This window comes from Cebus imitator, unplaced genomic scaffold (genome assembly GCF_001604975.1).
Source record: "Cebus imitator isolate Cc_AM_T3 unplaced genomic scaffold, Cebus_imitator-1.0 Scaffold60, whole genome shotgun sequence".
NCBI lineage: Eukaryota > Metazoa > Chordata > Mammalia > Primates > Cebidae > Cebus > Cebus imitator.
Genome location: NW_016107375.1, coordinates 1,459,781 through 1,481,733, shown reverse-complemented (window position 1 = coordinate 1,481,733; position 21,953 = coordinate 1,459,781). Strand labels below are relative to the sequence as shown.

Here is a 21,953-nt window from a genome sequence, read left to right as displayed (position 1 = left end):
TTCCTCCCGTTCAAGGAGGTCAGTGAGCAGGACTGAAAGTTTCAGCCCTCTGTTCACTTGGTCTTTGTGGTGACCAGCATCTTCCTGAAGCTTTCTTAGAAAGGGATAAGGCCCTTAGAAAATTAGCATTAACATAAACTCAAGTGTGATCCAAAGGGGCTGCTTAGGAAAAACAAGAGACCTCTATCACGTAGGAAATTACAAGGTTTTAGGAACTCTGTGCTGGAAACTAGAGACAAAGACCAAAAAAAAAACTTTTTTCAGAGGCAGTGTCTTGCTCTGTCGCCCAGACTGGAGTGCAGTGGCAACATCAAATCTCACTAGAGCCTTATCCTCCTGGGCTCAAGTGATCCTTCCATCTTAGCCTCCCAAGTAGCTGAGACTTGTATCCAGACTATATAAAGAACTCCTCCAACTCAGTAATAAGAAGACGATCCAATTAGAAAATGGGGGGAAAGATCTAAATAAACACTTCACAGAATGAGACACATGATGGGCTAAGAAGCTCATGAAAAAATGCTCAACATCATTAGTCATTAGGAAAATGCAAATTAAAACCACAACAAGATACTTTCCACAGTCAATAGAATTGCTATTACAAGTGCTGACAAGGATGTGGGGAAACTGGAAACTTCATACGTTGCAACGGGAATGTGATATGACAGAGTCACTTGAAACAGCTTAGCAACTTAAGCGAAAAACACTGTAAGACCTAGCAATTCCATTCTTAGGTATCTAAACAAGAGAAATGAAAGTATAGGTTCACACGAAGACTTGTATGTGCATGTTCATAGCAGCCAAAGCTTAGAAATAATGAAAATGTCCCTGAACTAGTGAATGGATATATAAAATGTGGCATATTCATACATACAATAGAATACTACAGAAATCAAAAGGAATCAGCTACAGATGCATCCAGTATCATGGATGAACCTCAAAAACATGGTAAGTGAAAGGCAAACATGAAAGAGTACACGTTGAATGATTCTATTAAGATGAAATCTCAAGAAAAGACAACTATGGACACACAAGTTGGTCAGTGTTTGTTTGCCACTGGGTAAAGATGGATTTACATCTAAAGATGCAAACATGCACAAGAAAACTTTTTGGGATAATGGAAGCGTTCTTAAAACTAGATTGTGGTGGTGATTGCAAAGCTCTAAATTTGTCAAGAATCACTTTATAAATCACTCATAATGGGTAGACTTTACAGTATGGAAATTGAACCTCAATATAATTTTTAAAAATCGGTCTGAAATAATAAATTTGTCTAGAATTTTTGCATAAAACATTGGCCGAGCTACTAGAAATAAAGCATGATTTTATTGATAAAATAATATCCTGCAGAAAGCTTCTCTGAATATCCCACTGAGAGGATGTAATGAATCTTATGAATATGCAGAAGAAAGATGAGCATTTACCAAAAGGTGTTAATAGGTTCAATTTTTTAAAAAAGTGTTTCAGGATTAAGTAAGTATGAGTAACAGAGGACTAAACAAAGGTAACTACATTTCATTACTTTAGGGTTTTCCAGAATTTTAAAATATTTCATTGTGTCTAATGACTCTTTAGGAAAATGATGTAGATTTCAGACCTTTCCAGATTTGTTTTTCACAAAAACTTGTATAATACAAAACATATTTTGACATATGAAAAACATTTTGCAGTGCAGAGGTAGAATTACCAAATAGAATACTGACCAGAATTATCCAGTAACTTGTTCATTTCTTTGACTTCATTTGGCTAACATCTCCAGGTTCACAGCTTGAGAGATATGTCAACCCCCACCACAGGGGCAGTTTACTAGTTTGTTGCTCAGACCAAAAATTTGGAGTTCTATTTATGACTTTCTTTCAAACCCTACACTCAACATACACATCCATCAGCACATCTAGTTGGCTCTACCTTTAAAATAGAATCTGACCTCTCTCACATGCTCAAGATAAAACCCTGTATTAGTTTTTATTGCTGCCTAATAATATACCCCAAAACCTAGTAGGTTAAAACACAATAAACATTTGTTATTCCTCAATTTCTGTGAGTTGGGAATCAGGCATAGCTTGGCTGAGGGGTCTGGCTCAGAGTCTCTTAATGAAATTGCAGTCATGTCATCAGCCAGGGCTGTAGTCATCTGAATGTCTAACTGGTGCAGGGGCTAGAGGATCTTCTGAGTTAAGCGCAATTTCCAGGCAATAGGTGTTAAGTGCCATTTGCAGTTGATGGCATTTAACACCTATTGCCTGTTTCCCTCCACTAATATGTAAGCTCAACAAGACCAAGGGGTATGTTTTGTTTTTGCTGTAGTCTCAGGATCTAGAATAGTGCCTGGCACATGGGAGGCACTCTGAAAATATTTGTTTAATGACTAAATAGATGGGTTAATGAAAGTGGCTGTTAACCCCAGTTCTGCCTGCAAAAATGCTCTCAACACTGAATTATGTACATGAGTGAGAAGAGAAAGGAAGGAAGAAGAAATGGGCATGTGAGTAGATAGATGTCAGCAAATGTAGCTAGAAATAAGTGAGAAAAAAAGGAGGCAAAGGTGGCAGGAAAATAACAACATGATATGAAGTATATCATTTGGATTTGCAAGCCTGTGAATTCCAAAAAAGGCACTGGTTTACTTGAAGGAAGATAATTATGTTCAATTAATTACATAAACTCAGGGAAAAAGAAAGAACAGCTAATTCATGAGTTAAAAGAAACATACAAGCATACTGTAGTTAAGGATATTAAAAGACCAAGAAAAGGTATATTAATGCTCATGGAACTATGGTGGAAGCTCACTGGGGCATGCCTTCCGCATGGGATGAATGTTTTGAGGCAGCACTTGATGGGTGGACAGGATCTCCTGGATTTTGTCCAAACAGATCTTGTTTGCTGCTATCCCTGCTTCAAACTCTCGGCGTTTCTCTTCCTTCTCTGCTTCTTGGGACTGCTGCTGGTAGGCAATTTGCATCTGAAGTTGCTTCCTGTACTCCTGGGCTAAACGTTGGCTAAACGTTTAAAATATTAGAAATGTCTAAAATATTAGAAATGTCAAAGTATAAAATTATAAAATCATTTGGATTTATTTAGAGCGTTACAATTAAAATATAATTTGTAAAGTCAAATTAAAATTCCCATTAAAATCTGAGTGAGTAGAGAATAGATGAGAAACTCAATAATGAATTTCTTACACAATAATTATTAATATAATCCTAGAACAAATATTGATTATAGGGAGGAAATGCTTCTTCTCTGCCCACAATGTTCACTGCTATGTGGGAATAGTCCCTGGTTTGCCTCCATCCCTTCCCTTACTCTTCTCTATGGGTAAAATTGGAGAAGATAAACAAACTGCTCAATTTAGCTTGTCCCCCCCTTTCATTTTGGAGGCTGCTCCCCCTGTTTTCTGCTGTGCTCCAGATCAAAGAGCCACATCCCTTCACAGGAGGCCTGCAGTCATCTCATGCTGCTGGGGACTGGGAGGGTGGGTTAGCTTCATCCTATCATTCTGTTCGGTATTAACTAGACAATTTCTTGCATATATAAGCCACATTTTAAATATGTGACAGTTTTGATTTATAGTATAATTTTTATTGTAATCACACATTATGGTCAGGTACAGTGGCTCACACCTATAATCCCAGCACTTTAGGAGGCTGAGGCAGGCGGATCACCTGAGGTTGGGAGTTCAAGACCAGCCTGACCAACATGGAGAAACCCCATCTCTACTAAAAATACAAAAATTAGCCAGGCATGGTGGTGCATGCCTGTAATCCCAGCTACTTGGGAGACTGAGGTAGGAGAATCACTTGAAACCAGGAGGCAGAGGTTGTGGTGAGCCAAGATCACTCCATTGCACTCCAGCCTGGACAATAAGAGTGAAACTACGTCTCAAAAAAAAAATAAAATTACGTAGGTCATACATGTAATAATCCCAGCACCTTAGGAGGCCAAGGCAGGAGGCATGTGCTTGTGGGTGGATTGTCTAAGCCCAGGAGGTTGAGGTTTTTCAGTAAGCTGTGATCACACCACTGCACCCCAGCCTAAGCAATAGAACAACACCTTGTCAATAAACAAAAACAAAAACAAAACCACAAAAAAATTTACATCTTAATAATTTTTAAATGTACAGTTCAGTAGTTAAGTCTCTTCATATTGCTGTTAAAGGGATCTCCAGAACATTTCCATCTTGCATATCTGAAATTCCCCTCTCCTCTTTACTCCCCACAACCCTTGGTAACCACCATTCTACTTTATGTTTCTATAAATCTGACTACTTTATATATCTCATAAAAGTAGAATCACACAGTATTTGTCCTTTGGTGATTAGCTTATTTCACTTAGCATAATGTCCTCAAGGTTCAACCATACTATGGCATGTGACAGTATTTCCTTGCTTTTGAAGGCTGCATAATATTCCATCATACATATATATCATGTTCTGTTTATTCATTTCATTGATAACAAAAGACACTTTTATCACTCAGGAAATTACAGGAGTTGTAGGAGCTCTGTGCCAAGAACTAGGAACAAAGATCAAATATAATTCTCATTATACCACAGCTGATATTAAAAATGTGGCTTATATTTCTAGCCACTGAATTGATATTTGGGTTGCTTCTACCTCTTGAATACTGTGAATAGTGCTATGAATATTTCTGTGCAAATATCTCTTCGAGACCCTGCTTTAAATTTTTTGAATATATACCCTGAAGTGTGATTGCTGGATTATGTAGTAGTCTTACTATTACTTTTTTGGAGGAACCCCCATACTGTTTTCCATAATGGTTATATAATTTTACAATTTTAAACAGGGTCTCACTCTATCACCCAGGCTGGAGCGCACTACTGGCAGAATCACACAATCATGGCTCACTGCAGCCTCAAACTCCAAGGTTCAGGTGATCCTCCCACCTTAGTATCCCAGGTATCTGGGACTACAGGTGCACACCACCACACTCAGCTAATTTTTTTTTTTTTTTTTTTGGTATTTTTTTAGAGACAAGGTTACACCATGTTGCACAGGCTGGTCTCAAACTCCTGGGCTCAAGAGATCCACATGCCTTGGCCTCCCGAAGTGGTTAGATTGCAGGTGTGAGCCACCATGCCTGGCCTCTTTGTAGTTTCAATGGCTAGAAATATAAGCCACATTTTAAACATCAGCTGTGGTATAATGGGAATTATGTTTGATCTTTGTTCCTAGTTCTTGGCACAGAGCTCCTACAACTCCTATAATTTCCTGAGTGCTAAAAATATGTTTTGTTATTCATAGGAACACCTCACTTTATGCTAATAAGCTGGCTTAGAGTAGGGCCCCTGGGTAGCGTCAGGATGGGGTTGGTCACAAGATAGACCAACTGATGAGGGAGTTAGGACTTTCAGCCCCACCCACTGACCTCTTGGGAGGAGAAGGTGGGGGCTGGAGATGAAGTTCTAAAAACTCTTGAACAAGGGTGCTCTGAGAGCATCTGTGATGGTGATACATGGAGGTGCTAAAACGATGGTGCACCTGTGGAGAGCATGGAACCCCCTATGCTCCTCTTCCACTTGGCTGTTCCTGAATTGTGCCTTTGTGATAAACTGGTAAACATTAAGTCAAATGTGTTCCTGCTTTCTGTGAGCAATTCTAACAAACTGTTGAACCTGAAGAGGAGGTCGTGGGAACTCCCAATTTATAGCTGGTTGATCAGAATGTGGTCTGGGACTAGCATCTGGTGTCTGAAATGGGAGCAGTTTTGTGGGACTAAGCCCTTACCCTGAGGGGTCTGTACTAACTCTGGGTAGTTACTATCAGAATTGAGTTTAATTCTTAGATGCTCAGTTGGTGTCTGGAGAATCAGAGAATTTGTTGTTGATTTCAGAAAACACTCCATTAACTTTTATTAGAAATAAAGATAATGGTTTGGATACCTCTCTATGGCAGATTCTATTTTCCAAAGATGGCCATAGTACCTATCTCCCTTCTCGTATGTGTACTCCTAATTAGGGAAAAGGAGTCAGTCTGGTGGAACCAGGAGAAAGCAAAGAGATAAAGCAGATAAGCTATAGGTCTGCCTCTGTTCATGGCCCAGGACATAGAGCCCTCCTGTGCAGATAACATAGAAAACTCACAAACTTTCTACTTATCATCAAATGCTTCGATTCATCATCAAACATCTCAGCTGAGAGAAGAATGCAGGTTAGCTCCCTGCTACCTTGGTGTTAGCAAGAAGCCCAAGAACCATCCTATAAAATCTCCAGCAAGTGTTTGTTTCCTGGCAGTCAGTTCCTCTTTTGCTGGCTGCCCATTGCTTTCTTGCACTGAATTTTCCTACTTTCTCTAATAAATCTGCCTTTATTTACCTACAACTGTCTTGGTAAATTCTTTTACGCTTGCACCACTGGCCCAGATAGTCACTGCTCACCCACAACAGTTTAGTGGCCTATACAGGGAACTCTCTCCATACAAGAAACTCTCTTCTTATGGGGAACCCTCTGCCCTCCCTCTTTCCCTTTCCCAACTTAGGACCCTCAGTGGACAGCATCTACACAGAGAGAGAATTGTAAGTCTCTACTCGACACTACCTACACTCCAGTGGGACTAAAAGGTGTCCATGTGGAAGTGTCTAACCACCGTTGCCTGTTCAGGTGAGGGACCTGAGTTTACTTTCTCTTTTCAGTCTTTTAGCAGTTGGCTTTTAGTATCTCTTTGGCAATTGACAAATTGGCTGTGGTCAATATCTGGTGTTGCCTGAAGGCCAAATAGCCACCTGGCCTGAAATAGAGGAAGGTTTTCTCCTGTGTTCTCTGATCACAAGTCCCTAATCCCTATGTGAGATGCGACTGGCAGCAGAAGCTATTCAGAGCAAATTCACACATTTTGGGTGACGTAGATCCTCTCTTTCTCACTCTAAATTCTCCTGTGGAGTCAGCCATCCATCCTGTTCCAGATGTTACTAAATCAGGTGATCTCAGCCTCAAAACTGTGAGTCTTCCCTTACCCACTACCTCTCCTGGGCTAGCACAGGCAGAGTCCTCCCTTCACCCATTTTCCTTGTACCAGGACTGACCATCCAGCTTAAGACCCCTGAGTGGCTGAGGGGACTTTTCTAATAGGTGGGACAGCCCTTTAGAAATTGCACCCCAAGTTCCTCAGCAGACCTAAGTGGAACCGTTTTTCATCTTGGCTGGATATCCTGAGAGAAAATGCAGTTTATGCATCTAAGTGGCACCATCCCTAAGCAGCATGTTTTCCAGTCTCGCCATGAGACAAACCCATCTATTCCTTCAGACTCACCTCTGGGTTGTATCCTAAAACATTAAGACAAATTTAACCCTCAAACTCTCAAAAAGAAATGTCTAATTTCTTGGGTAACACACATGACCTCTATGTAGAAAATCATCAAATTAGCCTCCTGAGTTCTTTATAACTGACAGCAGAATAAGGAAGACAGGGCTAAGAAGAAAGAACAATGCAGAGGCAAGAAACAGGCTCAACTGTTGGCTGCCTTACAAGCCCCAGCCTCCTCCAGGTTTCCCTAAAACTACACTCCTCCAGATAACTGCCATTGGTGTTAAAGGCCAGGCTATCTAAAGGCAGAGTGCCCCAGTGGAATAAATTTTAAAAGCCCTGCATGGCTTGCTGTCTGTGCCACAAGCTCAGCCACTGGAAAAAGGACTGCACTGATTGATGATCAAAGGGCGCCCAGGACAGAATCTCAACCCCAATGGCCTTATGCTAAAGAGGCTCTCTGCTCCATCTGGCAACAGCTCACCTTAACTGATAACTTGCAAGGGTGGGAATAATTCATCCCACACCATGTAGGTCTGGGGTGCTAATGCTCTCCCTGACAGGATATAAACAAAACTGGTAGTAGTACTGACCCTGCACTGCAGTGGTTGGAAGGCTCACAAGCCCTCATATAAAGCCTAACCATTTCCTCTCCATTCCTTCCTTTTCTTTTTCTCTTTTTCTGTTCAATCCAGAGGATTAGACTTAAAAGGGAAAGACAGTTTCTAACATCCTAACCCCTGATTTTGTCATTCTCTTTAAAACTCCAGCTGGTTACATATTATTGTACATTTTAAACTACCGGGCAAACCACAACAAGAAACATTCAGAGCTGAAATGGTTAACCTGCACTATAAGGTTAAGTGAAGTCTTCTAAAGCTCTCTATCTTCTCTTTTTTTCCGCCTGCTTTAAATCTGCTGTCACTGAGCTGCTGGTGCTGAGATAAAACTCATTTTTTGTGGTCTAATTAGAATATAAACATTGAAAACTCATTTAAAGTTAAAGAAAAAAAGGTAAAAGAAGTTTTGTTAAACCAAACAACCTAGAAATTTTAAATATCTCTTAAAAATAAAAATAAATCCATCGCCTCCTTTAGGCCTCACTCTTAAAGCTGACTCTTTTTATTCAATTCTACTACAGGCTTTCAGTAATTATCCACCCACCTCACTTAAGCAGCTTCACCCTCTTAATATTGGTGCTTTCATAAGGGAGGTAGTTTACAACTGCTATTTGCAAGGGGACTTCCAAGATTACCACCTAGATGAAATGTCTTTATATTTGTCTTAGTAATATCATTTACCCCCACATCACATCAGTGTGCTGAGGTACTAGGTGTTTGGTTAACTGTTTTTCTCATACTCTTTACAGCCCTTCTTTCCTATCTCCCTGAGTTCACTATATATTATCATTTTCCTTAAATATGGCTTTGTTTTTATTGTATCATGGCTAGCTACTGCCTCCATGGCTGGAGCCAGGCACCTACTCCTCCCAGTAATATTTCAGGTTGCTAACATAACATACGGCACTAACAGCTGGATATGCCCATGCAGACAGGCACTCATGGATAACATTATACCCCTAGCAGTCCCATTATCTACAGAAGAAATTATTTAAAAGCCCAATACTCTGGATTCAACTACGCCATTTACATGCACACCAAAAACACAGGTTTAGGAGGGCAACCTAGGCCAATTGATCCCTCATGGCAATCATCCACCGTGACAGAGCAGATTGGGAAGGCACCAGATATGGCCTGCAAGAGTCGCCTCTGCATCAGAAATTCCCAAGGGTCTAGCCCTTTCCTAGGGCCTTCGACACAGGCCCATTGTAATTATACCCTCAACTATAATCGAATACACCAGGAATGGAAGCCATATGACAACAACGACAAGTTCACTGTGTACCTCTGCAGGTTTTCTCTGTGGTGGGGAAACAACAAAGTTAATGCCAACAAAATGTATAATGATCCCTTTATGCCTATAAACAGTTCAGTTACTGGGATGGAATATATAGGAATGGAGGTTGAGACTGGACCACTTCTCAACCTCACTAATGCATCTACAAATTTCCCTTGATTTTCCCTTATCCCATTAATATTTAAAAATCTTATCTGCCAGGCCCCACATTCATATAACACAACAAGTAAAACTTTTCCCCCTTTATGTATGGATGACTACTTTCTAGGTCACCGCCCACCCACATTTGATTCCTGGGGACCGTGGGATCCCTCTATTTATGCAAACTATACCGGAGTCCAAACTAACCGTACCTATCCCTGGTTACAAGGTCTCTCCTCGGGAGTTTCTTTAAAAGGAACTGGGCTCTTCTTTTGGGCCCTTCAAAGGCCATCAGAAGAAAGGAAGCAGAAACAGGACTTAACGAACCTTCCATCATTTGGCATCTTCACCACTAATGATCCCATTATAGAGAGGAATGGTCTAGGACATTCTGTTGCCCATGCAATCTTTCGGTTAGCAGGTATACCCATGGTTGAGCACAGCATTTGTAATATCACCATCTTAGTCTAGCAATCTTGGGAAGCTAAAGTCATGGCCATCAAGGCCCAACCACAGGCCCTCAATTCATTAGCAGGGGTTGTCTTGCAAAATTGATGTACTGTGGATGTGCTTACTGCTGAGGCAGAAGGCACCTACATGCTGTTAAATGAAACTTGTTGCTTTTACTTCAATACCTCAGGTCAAGTAGAAAAAACTTTAGAAAAGATTAAAAAAAAACATCAAAATATTAGAGGGCCTTCAAAAAGGAGTTCCTGAAGATTCCTTTTTGGCACAGCTACTTCAAAGCTTCTTCAGCTGGGTTTGGCTATAGGTTGCCCCACTTCTCCCATCAATAATAATGCCCATATTGGCCAGGCACGGTGGCTCACACCTGTAATCCCAGGACTTTGGGAGGCTAAGGTGGGTGGATCACCTGAGGTCAGGAGTTTGAGACCAGCCTGGCCAATATGGTGAAACCCTATTGAAAAATATAAAAATTAGCTGGGTGTGGTGGCATATGCCTATAATCCCAGTTACTTGGGAGGCTGAGGCAGGAGAATCACTTGAACCTGGGAAGCAGAGGTTGCTGGGAGCTGGGATCACGCCACTGCACTCCAGCCTGGGTGACAAGAGCAGAATTCCATCTCAAAAAACAAAAATAATAATGCTCATATTACTTTATTTTTTTGTGCCATGTATTGTTAATACAGTATCTTGTTTTGTGATTTCTAGAATATAACAATTTCAAACCAAAATGTTACTGCAATGAGGGTATCAGCCACTAAAAGAACTCCATGATTCTCCTTTGGATACAGCAGGACAAAATTTTAGGCTGCAAATGCTGTTCCTCCGTGGTCTCACAACAGCTCTGACCAATTTAACTCTCAACCCAAGGATTTAGGTCCAAGTAACCTCCTGACCAACTAACAATCCTAGGCAGGGCAAACTCTACACGTCTGGTTGGCAGAAAGCAGTTGGAAGATGAGACCTTCCATTCACGTGCCAAAAATTTGTCATTGTTGCTCTGTTGGGGAAATGTAGAATCCTAATTAGGAAAAAGGATTCAGGCTGGTGGAACCAGGAGAAAGCAAAGAGATAAAGCAGATAAGCTATAGGTCTGCCTTTCTTTATGGGCCAGGACATATAGCCCTCCTGTGCAAAGTACAAAACTCACAAACTTTCTGCTTATCATCAAATGCTTCAATTCACCATCAAATATCTCAGCTGAGAGATAAATGCAGGTTAGCTCCCTGATACCTTGGTGTTATCAAGTAGCCCAAGAACCATCCTATAAAATCTTCAGCAAGTGTTTGTTTGCTGGCAGTCAGTTCTTCTCTTGCTGGCTGCCCATTGCTTTCTCACACTGAATTTTCCTACTTTCTCTAATAAATCTGCCTGTACCTACAAATGTCTTGGTAAATTCTTTTTTCCCCATGCCACCAGCCTAGTTACACTCTTCAGCAATGTGAACCTCTGCTACCCTATTAAGAGGTGGAGCTTCTTTCTCCATCCCCTTGAGGATGGGCCCTATAACTACTTTTATGACCAATGGAATATCGCAGAAGTAATGCTATGCCAGTCCTAGGTGTAGCTCTTAACTGGCCTGGCAGCTTCTTCCTAGCTCTTGGAATACTTGCTGTTGGAACTCTCCCTCTCAGAATAAGTCGCCATACTGTGAGAAGTCTAAATCACATGGAGAGCTCACATATAGGTGTTCTAGGTGAAAACTAAAACTCCTAGTTGATAACTGAGATCCCTGACTACAGTCAGTATACACTGCGAGCTATATGAGTAGGTATCCTAGGTTGAGCCTTCAGATGAATATAGGCTCAGTCATGTGGATCTGACTTAAACCACATGAGATGTTCCAAGCAAGAACTACCTAGTTGAGCCTTGTTGACCCACAGAATCATAAAAGATAATCATAAATTGCTTCGAACCACACATTTTGGGGTATTTTATTATGTAGCAAGAGGTAACTATAATACCTCTGCCCACATTTTTTTCCTCATCTCGCCATTAATTCAGAAGTTCAGCAGGGAAGAGAGGTGATATTTATTGAGTCCTCATAAATCTCCAACAGGAGAATTTTTAAAAATGAGAATGAAAGATTTCTAGAGCAGAGGCAATAGCAGGAAGTCAGAAGGGTAGGCCAGATATTGTTGTTTGTGATCCCAAAGTGAGAATGGGATCAGGCACATTAGCCATGCTCTTTCTAGAAAGAGAAGAGCTTATTTCTATGCACCAAGTGTGAGTAAGTCAGGAGACAGGCTCCAGAAACAGGGAGGGTAACCAGTAATCAGAGAAGCCAGGTCCTCTTCCTCCATTACACTGGCCGCCTGATTTAGGTATCACGGCCACCAGTGGGAAGAGACTGCAATGGTGTAAGAAAAGCTGCAGGGAGGTAGCTGCCTGTTTCCCCCAACTGAGCCTGGTTGTAGTGATCAGAAAGACACTAATCCCAGCCCAAGGCTTGTCAGAGGAGAGCAGTGGTATTTCCCAAAGCACCCAGGGTTTTCTAGTGGTGCCTATTTTTTAAGTGTTTCAAACTTATTTTGTAAGATATTCATCCAGTCAAATGTCCTATGTATATAACCATAATATACATAATGTCAATGGAATTTAATTTTACCAAGACAGTTGGTGCCTGCTTTTACGTGAAATTTTGTAAACTGCTTTGAGCTTCTAGAAGGGTAAGTGTACTACTAATGTAAAATAGTGTCAATAATGAGTGAATTATAGCACATAATCTTCTCTCTATGTTGAAAATCTGTTTTTGTTTCTGTTTTTCTGAGACAGATCTTGCTCTGTTGCCCAGGCTGGAGTGTGGTGGAAAAATCATAGCTCACTGCTGTGTTTAACTCCTGTACTCAAGTGATCTTCCCACTTCAGCTCCCAAGTAGGTAGAACTACAGGTCTATGTCACCATATCTGGCTAGTTTTTATTTTTATTTTTTTGTAGAGATAGGGTCTTGCTATATTGCCCAGGCTAATCTCAAACTCCTGGCTTCAAGCAATCCTCCTTCCTCAACCTCCCAAAGTGCTGGGATTACAGGTGTGAGCCACCATGCCTGGCCAAATATCTGGTTTCTAGGTAGCAAATGATGATACAGAAAACAAAATCATACCTTGCAAAACTCACCTCCTTCTTCAGCCTCCCAAAGTGCTGGGATTATAGGTGTGAGCCACCATGCCTGGCCAAAAATGTGTTTTTTGTTTTTGTTTTTGTTTTGTTTTTTCTGAGATGGAGTCTTACTCTGTAGCCCAGGCTGACGTGCAGTGGTGTGATCTCAGCTCACTGCTACCTCCACCTCCCAGGTTCAAGCAATCTCCTGACTCAGTCTCCTGAGTAGCTGAGACTACAGGTGTGTGGCACCACACCCAGCTAATTTACGTATTTTTAATAGAGATGGGTTTTCACCATGTTGGCCAGGATGGTCTTGATCTCTTGGCCTTGTGATCCTCCTGCCTCTGCCTCCCAAAGTGCTGGGATTACAGGTGTGAGTCACCACACCAGCCAAAAATCTGTTTTTTTAGGTAGCAAATGATGATACAGAAAACAAAATTATACCTTGCAAAATTCTCCTTCTCTTCACAGTGAAGTTCTTTATGACCTGCATGTATGTGTTTCTGTTCCATAGCACGCTCTTCCTGTTCTTTAGCTTCTCGTTGCACTAAGAAAAGCAAAAGTAATTATATGTCAAATGACTTTCAGACAAGACTTGCCAACATCTTTCTGGGCACCAAAGTCATATTGTCTTTAGAAAGGTAGAGCTTAGAATCATGACTGGATCTTAAATTGATAAAGTACAAGTACTTATCTCAATTGAGAAATAAATTCGGTTTAGGCTGATATATGCTACAGTCTACAGATTTTCTCTTGATCATTTTCAATGAAAATCAATAATTACCCTTTTTCATACCAGATTACCAATGTTAAAACACTTCTCACTTTTCTCTCCTTGAAGACAAACAGTTCATTGCCATTCATACTAATGAGAGAGTTTATTTATTATAAAATAAATATTATTTAAATATATAAAGCTCTTTGGCTGAGATGGGTGGATCACCTGAGGTCAGGAGTTTGAGACCAGCCCGGTCAACAAGGTGAAACCTCGTCTCTACTAAAAATACAAAAATTAGCCAGGCACAGTGGTGCACGCTTGTAATCCCAGCTGCTCAGGAGGCTGAGGCACAAGAATCACTTGAACCAGTGAAATTGAGGTTGCAGTGGGCCTATATCATGCCACTGACTCCAGCCTGAGCGACAGAACAAGACTGTCTCAAATAAATAAATAAATAAATAAATAAATAAAGCTCTTATAAGTTAATAAAAATATTTAAGCATCCCAATAGAAAAAAAGGCAAAGGAAACAGAGTTTACAAAATAATAAATGCAACAGGCTACTATACATCTGAAATGTACATATCTTTGGTACCACAATCTATTTCAGAAATTTGTCTTAAACAATCAGATACAATCCAAAAAGAACTATGTAACTATGTACAGAGACAATAACCTGGAATTGTAAAATGACAGTAAAAAGATTAGAAACAATATAAAGGTTTATTTGTTGTGTTTAGGTAAAATAAATTATGGTCTGTTTTTATAACAGATTTCTAGGCAGTCATTGCAAATCTTATAATTGATGAAAAATGACATAAAATGTTTTTGATATGTGAAAAATATAGACTATTAAACACCATATACAACATGATTCTAATTTGTAAAGGAAAATTATATATGTAGTAAAAATACTAGAAGAAAATATACAAAGCTATGAATAGTAGCTATTCCTGGGTGGTGGAATTATGGTTGATTTTGCTTCCTTGTTTACAAATGGTCTCGATAAATTTTCCATGTTTTTTTTCAATATTTTCTAAAACATTTATCACTGATGAATATAAAAATCTTTTCAGCTTTTAAACTTTTTACTCACTTTCTAAAAGTTCCAACTAATACTGGCTTAATTTTCTACTGCTATTAGAATTCCTGTAGTAAACAATTAATCAGTGGGACCAGGATAATCTTCCTCTTGCAAAGACCACTAGTGTGAAATCCAATGGTACTCAAACAATAAATGTGTCCCTCTGTTTATTGCCTCTCTGGTCCATTGGGCTGGACATGGAAATTGCAGAAATGTGGAGGTGGAAATTCACCTTCTCAACAAACCTGCTTCTGTGACCAAGCACTGCTTGAAGCTGAAGTAATATAGTGGCATCGTGAAGTATTAAATAAGAGACATAATGTGGCTATACGATTAATGGTAGCCATAAAGTTCACTTAAGCATCTCTCAGGGCTGACACTGTCTATCGCTTAGCAGTATGATACAACCTAGTCCAGGGATTTCCAAGAGACAAATGTCAGCTCAGCACAGATGTAACTTTCAGAAACTTAAAACAAAGCTTACCCTTAGAAGAATAGCTTAAACCCCCTTTATGAAAGAAATACCTAGTAACTGGCCTGGATTGAATATAAGTATTAAAAAGGGGAAAAGATTCTCCAAACTTTGAGCATGGTCTCCAAATAAAGACTCTCCTGGCCAGTTGGCCATCTGAGATGTGAGCAAGCCACAGTGCTCTGGAAGAGAGGATTTATTTTGATGGGGGAACACAGAGGGCCTTTCCAGGCATGAGTCAACTGAGCTGGCATTGAAGGATGTCTAGATTTTTCACGATCAAGAGCATCATAGGCAGAGACAACTACATAAACAAAGGTATGGAGACAACTTTGGAAAGAAACGAGGTACAGATACAAAAGGTATGGAGACAACTTTGGAAAGAAAAGAAGGACAGATACAAAGGACAAGAAGGAGCTGTATGCGTGTGCTCCATCTTCTCACTCTTCATTCTAATCACCAAGATACACAGTATTCAAATGATGTACTGTTCCTTTAACTTTGAGAGCTCCCCTGTGACTGCTTGGAATCTGCTGGAATATAAAACTTCATATATATATCAAATTATATAAGATTTGCAAAAGTGGGCCTTCTGCCTTCATCCTTTTTGCATCCCTCATGGCGTTTTACATAATAAGTATTACAATTGTAAGTTTCTTGGTAAATTGAAAAACTGAATTAAGGGCAAGCTATAACATAACTGTAATTCAGTTCCTTACACTTTTCTTGAACCTGAAGTTTTCTGGTACACATGACCTCATCCACAAGCTGTTTCCTTGCCTCCTTTTCAAGCTTCAGCTCCTTGTCCTTCTCAGCCAACTTCTTTTCCTTGTCTTCCTCTAATATTCTATCGAATTCTTTCTCCTGAGCTTTTTCTTCCTCATGTCTCTGTGCCAAATACTTGTGATATATCTTCTGTTCTCTTATCATATCTTCCTATGTAACATAAAAATTCATATTGTTAAAATGTTTAGGTGTGATAGTGATAGTAAGGATACATTTGAAAACAATCTTTATCTCATTTGAGTCTAGATGAAAAAAATAAGAAAAAAAAACCTTTAAAAGCTCCAATTCTAATTTTTTAGGGCTATATACTGAAGCATTTACAGATCTATGTCTGGAGTTTACTACAAAATACTCAGGAGTAGTGGGGGAAATGGGTAGGTATATAGAAGAGACAAGAATGACCATTAGTTGATGGTTATTAAAGTGAGGTGATGGACATATGGGGGCTCACTGTGCAATGCTTTGTATCCATTTGAAATGTTTGATAATACATGGTTGAATAAGTTAATTCAAACACTTTCCCCAAGTGTTTTTTAAAGTAGTTGCCAAATAGTTTTCAATGATCCTTTATTTTCATTTACTTTAACTTAGGTATATGAAATCTTAATCTGATAAACTAAGTCATTTCTGCTTTTATAGCACTGTCTCTCTAGCTGGTAGTCATTTTGTACTTTATTACAGCAATTCTCAATCTTAGCTACACTTTGGAGTCACCTGGGGAGCTTTAAAAAGTATTGAGGGCTGAGTCCCACCCCCAGAAATTCCTATTTAATAGATACCTTTTAAGTTTCCCCAGGTGATAGTAATGTGCAGCTAAAGTTGGGACCTGCTGTTTATTCAGTGCAGGCAATTTTAGTTGGCTACTGCCATGTTGCAGTAACGATCCAATAGCAATGAGTTCATCCAACACCAAGATTGTAGGTATTATTAAATACCTGATATAGTTTGGCTCTGTGTCCCCAGCCAAATCACATCTTGAATTGTAATCCCCATGTGCGAGGGGAGGGACCTGGTGGAAGGTGACTGGGTCATGGGGATGGTTTCCTCCATATTGTTCTTGTGATAGTGAGTTCCGTGAGATCCGATGGTTTAAAAGTGTGGCTTTCTTCACTCCCTCCCTCCTGCCACCACTTAAGTTGGTGAGATCCGATGGTTTAAAAGTGTGGCTTTCTTCACTTCCTCCCTCCTGCCACCACTTAAGACGTGCCTTGCTTCCCCTTCCACCATGATTTTAAGTTTCCTGAGCCTTCCCCAGCCATACGGAACTGTGAGTCAATTACACCCTTTTTTTAATAAGTTACCCAATCTCAGGTAGTTCTTTATAGCAGTGTGAAAACAGACTAATATAATACCATTTCCCACTAAAAAAGAACCAAGAATATTTGGGAAAATAATCACTTATAAGACTGGGGCAGAGATAGGATGAACCTAGGACACCTTATTGTATCAGAATCAAGAAAACTATCAACGTCTATTGGTGGACAGTATCAAAAGAGCATGATAGCCCACTTAAAGGGACTCCTGAGACCTAGGATGCAGCAATCTGGGAACCAAAATGAAGGATGAACTAAGTAATACACTAAAAAACTATTAAAACTTGGCCAGATGCAGTGGCTCACACCTGTAATCCCAGCAATTTGGGAGGCTGAGGTGGGCATACCACTTGAGGTCAGGAGATTGAGAACAGCCTGGCCAACATGGTAAAACCCCATCTCTACTGAAAAAAAAAAATAGCTGAGCATGGTGGTGCAAGCCTGTAGCCCCAGCTACTTAGGAGGCTGAGGCAGGATCACTTGAACCAGGGAGACAGAGGTTGCAGTGAGCCAAGGTCGCACCACTGCACTCCAGCCTGAGTGACAAAGTGAGACTCTATCTCAAAACAACAACAACAACAACAACAATAAAAACAAAACTATTAAAACTAACAAATGAGTTAAGCAATGTTGCGGGATACAAGACCAATATACAAAAGTCCTTATATCTCTATTTAACAGCATCAATCTAAAATAAAATTAAAAATTTTATTTCCAAATAGAAATTTTATACTTAGGAATAAATTTAACAAAATAAGTGTAAAATGTACACTCTGAAAACTAAGAAACATTACTGAAAGAAAGAAGACCTAAATAAATGGAAAGACAGCCTAAGTTCATCAATCAGAAGACAATACTGTGAAAATGGTAGCACCTTCCAAATTGACCTACGGATTCAACACAATCTTTATCAAAATCTCAACTGGCTTCTTTGCAGAAATTGACAAGCTGATCCCTATAACTTCCAGATACAAAGATATGCAAGGGAACCAGAATAGCCAAAACAATTTGAAAAAGAACAAAGTTTGGGATTTACTTTTTTTTTTTTTTTTTTTTTGAGACAGAGTTTCACTCTTGTTGCTCAGGCTGTGCAATGGTAGAGTTTCTCTCTTGTTGCCCAGGCTGGAGTGCAATGGCATGATCCTGGCTCACTGCAACCTTGGTCTCCCAAGTTCAAGCGATTCTCCTGCCTCAGCCTCCCTGGGATTATAGGTATGCACCACTACGTCCAGTTAATTTTTTTATTTTTAGTAGAGACAGAGTTTCACCATGTTTGTCAGGCTGGTCTTGAACTCCTGACCTGACGTGACCCACCTGCCTCAGCCTCCCAAAGTGCTGGGATTACAGGCATGAGCCACCACACCTAGCCAGGATTCACATTTTCTGATTGCAGCCTTATTACAAAGCTGCAATAATCGAGACATGTATATTTGTTATAATGGACTAAGGATACATAGATTGATGGAATAGAACTGAGTGTCCAGAAATAAACCTTTACTTTACTGTAATTAACAAAGGTGATAAGACAATTCAATAGGGGAACAATTAGACAATTATTTCAATGAATGGTGCTTGGATAACTGGATATCCACATGCAAAATAATGAATTAGGATCCTTATCTCACACCATATACAAAACTTAAAATGAATCAAAAGCTTAAATGTAAAAGCTAAAATTATAAAACTCTAAGAATAAAACAAAGGAGTACATCTTTGTGATCCTAGAGTAGGCAACTATTTTTTAGATAAGACCCCCAAAGCATAAGCAACAAAAGAAAATATAGTTAAATTGAACTTTGTCAAAATTTAAAAATTTGTGATTCAAAGGACACCATCAAAAAAGTGAAAAGACAAGCTACAGAATGAAAGAAAATAATTGTAAGTCATTTATCTGATAAGGGACTTGAATCTAGAATATATAAAGAACTCTTACAATTCATAATAAAAGGACCAATAACCCAAATAAAACATGGGCAAACAACTTAAATAGATGTCCCCAAGAATAGAGAATAGCCGGAGCAAGGGATCCAAGATGGCCATATAGGAACAGCTCTGGAGCACAGTTCCCAGCAAGAACAACGCAGAGGGTGAATGACCACTGCATTTCCAAACAAGTTTTTACTGCCCACAGACCAGAAGATTCCCATGCTGAAAGTACCATGAGTTTCCAGCCCGGCTGTTTTGGCCAGCACAGCAGGTCTCCACATGAAAACTCACACAAATCTGTTTCAACTGGCACCTGGAACGCCTGAGAGAGAGAGCCACCCATTCAACTGAAAAAAAGGGGGCTGAAACAGGTGATCTGGCTGGGCGGAATCCACCCCCACAAAGACCAGCAATCTGAAATGCTCTGGATTGAGGATTCTGCAGCAAGCACAGCTGGACCCAGGACGGTCCAGCTCTGAGTGGGGAAGGGTGTTCACCATTACCGAGGAAGTCCACCACTACCAAGGCAGTCTGCCATTACCAAGGCAGTCCATCATTACCGAGGTAGTCAGCCATTACTGAGGTAATCTGCCATTACCAAGGCAGTCTACCATTACAGAGGCAGTACGCCATTATTGAGGCAGACCACAATTACCCTGGCAATTCTAACTGTACCTCTATAAACAAAACTGCAAGGAAGTTCACACAGCAGCAGGGCAGAGCCCACGGCAGCTCAACAATGCCTCTGCTAGCAGACTGTGAATAGGCTACCTCCTTGCTGGGAAGGGCATCTGCAAAAAAAGGCAACAGCACATCAGGAACTTATAAATAAAGCCCCACCTTCCCAAGACAGAGCACCTGGGAAAAAAAGGCGGTTACAAGTTCTGCTGCAGCAGACTTAAACATACATGCCCAGCAGCTCTGAACAGAACAACAGAGCTCACAGTTCAGAACTTGAGCTCCTAAAAGAGGCAGACTGTCTCCTCGAGAAGCTCCCCGACCCTTGTTTACCCAAAGAGACACCTCATAAAGGACAGCTCAGGCTGACATCTGCTGGGTATCCTTCTGGGACAAAGATAACAGAATAAACTGGTAGCAACCTTTACTGTTCTGCAGTTGCCACAGGTGATCCCCAGGCAAGCAGGGTCTGGAGTGGACCTCCAGTAGTCCTACAGCAGAGGGGGCTGACTGTTAGAAGGAAAACTAAAGAAAGGAAAGAAATAACTTCAGCATCAACAAAAAGAATGTCCATTCAGAGACCTCATCTGAAAGTCACCAACTACAAAGACCACAGGTAGATAAATCCATAAAGATGGGAAGAAACCAGCACAAAAAGGATGAAAACACCCAAAATCAGAATGCCTCTCCTCCTTCAAGGGATCACAACTCCTCACCAGCAAAGGAACAAAGCTGGATGGAGAATGAGTCTGATGAATTGGCAGAAACAGGCTTCAGAAGGTGGGTAATAACAAGCTTTTTTGAGCTAAAAGAACACATTCTATCCCAATGCAAAGAAACTAAGAACCTTGAAAAAAGGTTTGACGAAATGCTAACGAGAATAAACAGCTTAGAGAAGAATATAAATGAATCAATGGAGCTGAAAAACACAACAAGAGAACTTTGCAAAGCATACACAAGTTTCAATAGCTGAGTCGACCAAGCAGAAGAAAGGATATCAGTGATTGAAGATCAACTCAATGAAATAAAATGAGAAGGCAAGATTAGAGAAAAAAGAGTAAAAAGAAATGAACAAAGCCTCCAAGAAATATGGGATTATGTGAAAAGACCTAATCTACATTTGATAGGTGTAACTGAATGTGATGGAGAGAATGAATCCAAGCTGGAAAACACTCCAGGATATTATCCAGGAGAACTTACCCAACATAGCAAGGCAGGCCAATATTTAAGACCAGGGAATACAGAGAACACCACAAAGATATTCCTCAAGAAGAGTAACCCCAAGGCACATAATCGTCAGATTCATCAGGGTTGAAATGAAAGAAAAAATGCTAAGGGCAGCCAGACAGAAATGTCGGGTTACCCACAAAGGGAAGTCCATCAGACTCACAGCAGATCTCTCTGCAGAAACCCTACAAGCCAGAAGAGAGTGGGGGCCAATATTCAACATCCTTAAAGAAAAGAACTTTCAACCTAGAATTTCATATCCAGCCAAACTAAGCTTCATAAGCGAAGCAGAAATAAAATCCTTTATGAACAAGCAATGCTCAGAGATTTCATCATCACCAGGCCTGCCTTACAAGAGCTCCTGAAGGAAGCACTAAACATAGAAAGGAACAACCAGTACCAGCCACTCCAAAAACATACCAAATGGTAAAGATCATCAACACAATGAAGAAACTGCATCAACTAATAGGCAAGACAACCAGCTAGCATCAAAATGGCAGGATCAAATTCACAATATTAACAATATTGTGATTAACAATAGAATAACAATATTAACCTTAAATGTAAAAGGGCTAAATGCCCCAGTCAAAAGACACAGACTGGCAAACTGGATAAAAAGTGAAAACCCATTGGTGTTCTGTATCCAGGAAACCCATCTCACATGCAAGGACACACATAGGCTCAAAATAAAGGGATGGAGCAAGATTTACGAAGCAAATGGAGAGCAAAAAAAAAGCAGGAGTTGCAATCCTAGTCTCTGATAAAATAGACTTTAAACCAACAAAGATCAAAAGAGACAAAGAAGGGCATTACATAATGGTAAAAGGATCAATGCAACAAGAAGAGCTTATGATCCTAAATATATA

At 40.1% G+C, this 21,953-nt stretch overlaps 1 protein-coding gene across 1 annotated transcript in view; it reads right to left on the bottom strand.

Annotated features, from left to right (window-relative positions):
* Positions 1–1,301: 1,301 nt before the first annotated feature.
* The window catches only part of CFAP53 (cilia and flagella associated protein 53), a 49,682-nt gene continuing 29,030 nt past the window's right edge, over positions 1,302–21,953 (bottom strand). Inside the window, exons 6-8 of the mRNA XM_037738992.1 lie at positions 15,877–16,093; positions 13,329–13,431; positions 1,302–2,996 (exon numbers count right to left, since the gene is read on the bottom strand). Coding sequence (XP_037594920.1) covers positions 2,771–2,996; positions 13,329–13,431; positions 15,877–16,093 — 546 coding nt within the window. The 3' untranslated portion in view covers positions 1,302–2,770. The remainder of the gene's footprint in view (positions 2,997–13,328; positions 13,432–15,876; positions 16,094–21,953) is intronic.